The 8,134-nt window shown below is 35.1% G+C and overlaps 1 protein-coding gene across 1 annotated transcript in view; it reads left to right on the top strand.

The window, feature by feature from the left end:
* The window catches only part of SUDS3 (SDS3 homolog, SIN3A corepressor complex component), a 151,153-nt gene extending 143,019 nt beyond the window's left edge, over positions 1 to 8,134 (top strand). The window contains exon 13 of the mRNA XM_065904311.1: positions 8,032 to 8,134. Coding sequence (XP_065760383.1) covers positions 8,032 to 8,119 — 88 coding nt within the window. The 3' untranslated portion in view covers positions 8,120 to 8,134. The remainder of the gene's footprint in view (positions 1 to 8,031) is intronic.

An 8,134-nucleotide genomic window follows, 5' to 3' on the forward strand; every position in this document is an offset into this window, starting at 1 on the left:
GGACAGGGAGGCCTGGCATGCTGCAATTCATGGGGTCGCAAAGAATTGGACATGACTGAGCGACTGAACTGAACTGAAGTGGTTTTGTCATACATATTTTTGGTTAGTATTATTTTAAAACTATTTTCAATTATTTAAAACATTGATGGACACTTTCAAAATTCTGTTAAAGGCAAGACCTATATTTTTTTAAAATCCCCTTTGGTCATTTGCAAACTGATTTATTATAGAAGAATAAACATATGTAATTTACTAAGGAGTAAAAGAACCAAAATATCTTTAAGGGCTCTACAGACAATGAATATCAGATGAGAGCAAGCAGACAAAACTGACAGAACAGTGAGCTCATATTTCTTGTTGGTTGTGATGTCCAACTCTTTGGGACCCCATGGGCTGCAGCGTGCCGGGCTCCTTTGTCCTCCACCATCTCCCAGAGTTTACTCAAACTCATGTCCATCGAGTTGGTGATGTCATCCAACCATCTCATCCTCTGCCATCCCCTTTTCCTCCTGCCTTCAATCTTTCCCAGCATCAAGGTCTTTTCCCACGAGTCAGTTCTTCACATCAGGTGGCCAAAATATTGGAGTTTAAGCTTCAGCATTAGTCCTCCCAATGAATATTCAGGGCTGGTTTCCTTTAGGATTGACTGGTTTGATCTCGTTGCCATCCAAGGGACTCTCAAGAATGTTTTCCAATTGCACAGTTCATACCTGAGGTTGTTGGTATTTCTCCCAGCAGTCTTGACTTCAGTTTGTAATTCATCTAGCCTGGCATTTTGCATGATGTACTCTGCGTAGAAGTTAAATAAGCAAGGTGAGAGTATACAGCCTTGTTGTACTCCTTTCCCAATTTTTAACCAGTACGTTGCTCCATGTCCAGTTCTGTTGCTTCTTGAACCACATACAGGTCTCTTAGGAGACAAGTTAGGTGGTCTCTTACTCCTTTCTCTTTTAGAATTCTTCACAGTTTGTTGTGATCCACGCTGTCAAAGCCTTAGTGTAGTCAATGAAGCAGAAGTAGGTGTTTTTCTGGAATTCCCTTGCTCTCCCTATAGAATTACCTATTTTGGACATTTCATGTAAAGAGAGTCATACAGTATGTGGCCTTTTGGGCCTGGCTTCTTTCACTTAGCTCACTGCTTTCAAGGTTTATCTAAGTTGTAGTATATATTAGTATTTTATTTGTTTTTATGAATCATTCAGTTCAGTTCAGTTCAGTCGTTCAGTTGTGTCCGACTCTGCGACCCCATGAACTGCAGCACGCCAGGCCTCCCTGTACATCACCAACTCCCGGAGTCCACCCAAACCCATGTCCATTGTGTAGGTGATGCCATCCAACCATCTCATCCTCTGTTGTCCCCTTCTCCTCCTGCCCTCAATCTTTCCCAGCCTCAGGGTCTTTTCAAATGAGTCAGCTCTTTGCATCAGGTGGCCAAAAGTATTGGAGTTTCAGCTTCAACATCAGGCCCTCCAATGACCACCCAGGACTGATCTCCTTTAGGATGGACTGGTTGGATCTCCTTGCAGTCCAAGGGACTCTCAAGAGTCTTCTCCAACACCACAGTTCAAAAGCATCAATTCTTTGGCATTCAGCTTTCTTTATAGTCCAACTCTCACATCCATACATGACTACTGGAAAAACCATAGCCTTGACTAGACAGACCTTTGTTGGCAAGGTAATGTCTCTGCTTTTTCATATGAATCATTAGAAAAATGCAAATCAAAACCACAATGATATACCACTTCCTGTCCATAGTATGGTCATATTTTAAAAATAAGAAAGAAAAGTAACAAGTGTTGGAGCGGATGTTGAGAAACTGGAACCCTCTTACATTGCTGGCAGGGATATAAAATGGTGCAAATATTGTAGAAAACAGTTTGGCAGTTCCTTAGTATCTTATGGATGAATTTAATAATAGAAGCCCTCAATTTTAATGAAGTCCTATCAATTGTTTCTATTAGTGAGTATTTTATAGGTCCTATTGAAAAATATCTTTGCTTATTCTATACTTGTCTTTCAGAAGCTTTTTTTTTTAATTATTTATTTTTGTGTCCTTATGTTTAAGGTCAGTCCCCTTAAATCAATTTTATGTATAGTGTGAAGCAAGATACTTTCTTTTTTCCATGTGAATTTCCATTGACTGAGTCGCAGTTTTGAAAAATCGTATCTTTCTCTGCCACAGTACAGTGGTCACTTGGTCATAAATTAAGTAACTATATATTAATAGCTCTGTTTCCGGACTTTATTCTCGTCTACTGATCTATTCATCTAATCTTGCACCATTACCCCACTCTTAATTACTGTAACTTCATCACATTTTTTAATATCTGGAAATATAAATCTTCCAACTTAGTTCATCATCAAGATTATCTTGGATTAAAAAAAGATTATCTTGGATATTCTTGGCTCTTTTTATTTCCATATAAATTATAGAATTAGCGTATCAGTTCCAACAAAAAGAAACCTGCTGGGACGTTGATTAAGGATTTGTTAAAATCTATAGCTCAACTTAAGGAGAATGGCTTCTTAAAAATGTTGAGTCTTCCACTCCTTGAACATTATTTTTTTCTATATTTGTTTAGGTCTTGTATCAGTCAGGGTCCAATGAAGAGACAGAAGCTGGACCAGTAATTCAGGGAAATTTTAATATAAAAATTGGTTAGCTAGTAAAAAGGTGGATCAGTATTCAAAAGTGCAGAAGATGATTATAAGGATTACAGCAGGAGCAACTACAGAAAGTTGTTAATACCTCTGGGGTAGAGATACAGTGAATAAGTAAAGATACTCTGAAACTGAGAAGGGTACCCTATCCTCATTGCATAGGCTGAGATTCAGAGCTCTTTGGAGAAGGTGTGGGCACCATAGAAATATGCAGTCCACTACTGATGTAGAAACAGGAAGATGTGGGCTACACCCAACCTGTAGGAGTGGCCTATCGCTGGCAAGGAGGATGTTGCCAGAGGCATGGACTAAAGAACTGGTTTGCAAGACTTATGATATGGTGGGGTAGAAAGTGGTGTAATGAGTATCCCTAACTCATTCCCGGCCTCATAGAGAAAATCCTCAGTATTTCACCATTACTTGTGATGTTGGGGCTAGTTTTTTTGTAGTTACCCTTTGTCGAAAGTACCTTGGTTTGCTAAGATTAAATGGTTATTTGACTTTTTCAAATACTTTTATTTATCTGCTGAGATGATTCTGTGTTCTCTTTTGATCTTTGTTCCCTTAGCATGGAGAATTATAGTGATTTCTTTTCAAATGTGAAATCAACTTTTTACTCCTGGAATAAACCACATTCAATAATGATATAGCATCCTTTTTATGTGTAACTGCATTTGATTTGATAATATTTTGTTTGGGAGTTTTGCATCTGGGTCAGAGAGAGTTTGAATTGTATTTTTTTTCTTCTTCTAATTTCTTTGTCAGGTTTTGGTACCTGAATATTTGTATTAAGGTTATGTTGACCTTAAAAAATGAATTGAGAAATATTTCATTTTTTTATATTTCCTAGTAGAGACTGTGGAAAGTCAGTATTGTCTTGTTTAAATGCTTAGAAGGATTCAATATCTGGGCCTAGAGATTTCTTTGTGGGAATGTTAATTACAGATTCAATTTCTTAATAGATATAGAAGTAAACGGATGTTTTATTTCTTCTTATGTCAGTTTTGGTAAGGTGTGTTTTTCTAATTCACTTAAATTGTCAAATTGCAGTGTCATTAAGTTGTTTATAATATTCTACTGTTATCTTTTCAATGCCCATAGGGTCTTGCTTGGCAATTATCAATTTTATTAACCTTTTTGAAGAAGCAATTTTGGACTTTGTTGATTTTCTTTATTGTAATTTTGTTTTCTGTTCATTGATCTTTTGCTTTTTGTTATTTTCTTCCTTCTGCTTTCTTTGAGTTTGGTTCGCTGTTTTTTTTCTAACTTTTTGAGATGGATGTTTATATCATTGGATTCCATCCTGTTTTATTTTCTAATATGTCTGTTTAAAGTTGTCCAGTGGGTAAGACTCCACGCTTCCACACTGCAGGGGTCATAGATTCAGTCTCTGGTCTGGGAACTAACATCCTGCATGCCACAAGGCATGGCCAAAAAAGAAAAAGAGAAAAAGCTGGTAGTTTTCGCCTTACCAGAGCTTTAGCCTCTTACCATACTTTTTGATATGCTGTATTTTTATTATCATTAGTTTAAATATATTCCTACTTTCCCTTGTGATTTTTTTCTTAGTTTCCAGGCAGGTTTTAAAAGATTTTAAAATTATCATTATTGATTTCTAGCATAAATGCATTATAATTAGAATATATATTGTTTAGTATTAATCCTTGAGATTTTTAAAAACTTATTTTATGACCCATTTTAGATCATATATGGGTCCCATGTGCACTTGAAAAAATTTGTACATATACAGCTATCCTCAGTGCAGTGGATTCCAATCTATTGTTAAACATTCTATTAGCAAACAAATTAAATTTACTGTGTTGCTTAAATCTTTATACTCCTGTCACTTTTTGTCTGCTTGTTTTATTAGCTACTGAGAGGGCTTGTTAAAATATTCCACTATATTGTGGATCTATCTAGTCTTCTTTTTAGTTTTTTGATTTGAGTATTTTGAAAGTATGATATTATGTGCATATGAATATAAAATTGCTGTATCTTCCTGGTGAATTAACCTTTTGAAATCTCTTTTTTATAGGACACGATACCAAACAATGAAATGATACATATTATTTTCAAAAGCATATAGAGTGTTCAGTCATAAAATGATTTCAAGAAATAGAATGGTCAACATATAGAATGATTTGCAATTATTCATCAAGGGTTTTTGACCACTGTGGAATTAAGCTAGAAAACCTCTGACAGCTAAGAAATTCAGCACTATACTCAGTTTAAAAAACTCAGATTGCTTTCATTTATTTTAAATAAATTTTTAAAAAATTTAATTAAAAATATTTAATTGAATTATAATTGATCTTCAACGCTATGTTAGTTTCTGGTGCTCAGCATAGTGATCACAATATTTGTATGTATAACAATATAATCACCTTGAATTAATCTTTTTATTGAAAATTTTCTCTTTATTCCTAGTTATTCATCTCAACTTTAGGATTACTTGACTTAATAGCTTAATATTAGTATTGATATAACCATACCACCTTTTTTTTTTTTTTTTTTGGCTAGTGTTTTTTTTTTTTTTTAATTCTTTTACTTTCATCTTTCTGTGTCCTTATGTTATGGAGTAGCTAATATAAGCAGCATATAGCTGTTTTATTTTAATGCACTCTGACAAGCTAGGTCTATTATTGGAGTGTTTAATCCATTTATATGTAATTAATTACTGACTTGGTTTTATAACTACAATATTCCTATTTTTTCTATTTGTTTTCTTCCCCCTCCTTTTCTGCCTTAATTTGAACCAATCGACTTCTTTTTAGTGAAACCAGTTTCTCTTTTATTAATTTGTTAGTTATATCTCCTTTTAGTAATACTCTGAAAATTGAAACATATCTCCTTTGTTTATTTGAGTCTAATATAAATCAGTATTTTTACAATTTCTCAGACATTCTTGGGCCTATTACATTGTAATTTATCTTTCTTTAGCCTTTTGTTTTTAATTTTGATTCATTTAAACCTACATATATTTAAAACCCCATAGAAAATTATTATTGTTTTCAATATTCATTTAGATTTACTCACTACTTTTCCTGTGACTCTTCAGTCTTCTCTGCATTTCTGTCTAGGATCATTTTCCTTTTGCCTAAATAGTCCCCTTTGGTATTTAATTTAGTTGGATCCCCTGAGTTATTTTGTTTAAAAATATCTTTGCTTTACTTTTTATTAGCTACATTGTGTGGTATGCAGGATCTTAATTCCCAGACCAGGGCCAGATCCTGTGCCCCCTGCATTGGGAGCTCAGAGTCTTAACCACTGGACTTCCAGGAAAGTCCTCTTTATTTCATTTTTGTATTTGAAGAATATTTTCAGTATTATAGAATTCTAACTTGGACATATGTTCCTGTCTTTTTGTTTCCATATCTCTGTTGAAAAGTCAATTCTCATTCTATCGCTTTCTTGCAGTTAATGTCTTTTCTTTTTTTCTGATGCTTTTGAAAAAAAATTTTTTTTAATTAAAAAATTTTATTGCAAGCATGTTGTTAATGGTAAATTAAAAGACAATCTCTTAAAACCTTTACTATTTCATTTGTTCTCAGATGAGGAAAAATTTTTATATTTTTATTATACTGTGATATGCTTAGCTGTGATTTTCTTTGTATTTTTCCTGCTTGGGGTTCTCAGAAGTTCCTGAAAAAAATTTATTTATTTGGCTCCACCAGATCTTAGTTGTGGCACACAAGATATTTGTTGCCACATGTGGGATCTTTAATTGCGCATGTGGGATCTAGTTTCCTGACCAGGGATGGAACCCAGCACCCCTGCATTTACAGCATCGAGCCTTAACCATTGAACTATCAGGAAAGTCCCTCAAATAGAATTTTTGGATGTTTGTATTTTATCCAGCTTTTCTAGTAATACTTGTTGGGAATATTGTCTGCCTCAGTTACTCCACCACGGCTGCACTTGAAAGTTCCTTGACTTTTGTTTTTCTTCTGAACACTTCCTCTTATACAACCTATGTATTTTATTTATGCTTCTGGTCCTTTGTGGTTTCTACTTTCTGCATATTGCCTACCCAGGCTGCTGGTCTTACATCAGGGCTGTGTGTTCAGTGTAATTGGTGTCTCCTGTGGTTGTGCGATGTGGAGGCCCTGTCATTTACCCTGTGAGGCTCGGCATGATCTGGCTCTGTGCTTATTGTCTCAGAGACACTTTCCAGCCTCTCAGCATTGGCAAATATGCTTAGAACCCAGAATGGGCAAGGGAGATCTTCTGGGAGGCCTTTCTCAACACTTCAGCCAAGTCCTCTTAGAAAATTCTCATTAGCATGTTATATTATTTCTTCCCAGTGCTTCTCACAGGTATACTTTCCCATTGATTTGTGGAACTGACTTAGTAATTTTTCTATTCTCCTCCAGAATGTGGTCTGAAATGTGAAAACAGTGATCTTGCTGGTCATGTTTACCACTATATTCCTTGTGTCCACCACAGTGCCTAGCCCACATTTAACAAGTCAATTTGAGCCTTATAATGATGGGTGATGAAAAGGAGGGGATAAGAACCAACATTCATTAAAAATTTATCATTTTATTTAACCTTATCATTTTATTTTAAGGTTCACCTTAACTCTTTGAGGCAGATGGCATTTCCATTTTGCATAGGGTAGACCATGACTCCGAGAAGTTATGTTATTTCCCCAAAGTCACGTGGTTGATAAGTGCCCAATCTAGAATTCAATCCTAGTCCTACCTGATTCAGAAGGAACCCCAGCATTATGAATTGTTAAATACTTCTCATTCTTCCAAGCTTTTTGTGTTTTCTTCCTTTTTTATTGACTTTTTAATTTTTATCTGAAACTGCTAGAATTTCGGATACTCCTAAAAAAACTCCAAAAAAAAAAAAAAAGGAAAAACAAGAAAAACATATAGAAGAGAAGTTGAAAATTTTCTTTCTGTTACTTCAAAAGCAAAATGAGATGCCTTTTATATTTGGATGGAAGGGTTATGGAGGTCAATCTAGATTGTTGCGTGAACTCCTTAATTCCCAAGTGGTTCAGTTGAGGATGAGCATTAAGTTCTTTAATGACTATTGGTTAAGTTCAGTTAAAAAGAGGTATTTTCAGTCATAGCAGTGACTGTTTAATGAGCACCTACTGTGTGCCATGCACTACGCTGGTCACTTTACATACTTTCTCTTCAATGATTGAAATGCTTTTGGAAAGTAGGTATTATTATTCCTATTATGCAGGTTTGAAAATTGAGACTCACCAAATTAAACTGTTTTAGGAAGCTTCAGAGTCAGAATTTGAATTCCTTTGTGAACTTCCATAAAGATTGCTTATTTCTGTATATATTACTCAAGCCATCAAGCCTGGAACACAGAAGGAGCTTAGTAAACGTCATTTGCTTTTTTCAGGTCAGTGATGATGCAACAAGCTTCCCAGGAAACAACCACGAAGTCTTACAATGAAGCTTCTTTGTGTCTTGCCAAGGAATGTGAATAGCATCTCCAAACTGAC

Source organism: Muntiacus reevesi, chromosome 13 (genome assembly GCF_963930625.1).
Source record: "Muntiacus reevesi chromosome 13, mMunRee1.1, whole genome shotgun sequence".
In the NCBI taxonomy this organism is placed as follows: Eukaryota; Metazoa; Chordata; class Mammalia; order Artiodactyla; family Cervidae; genus Muntiacus; species Muntiacus reevesi.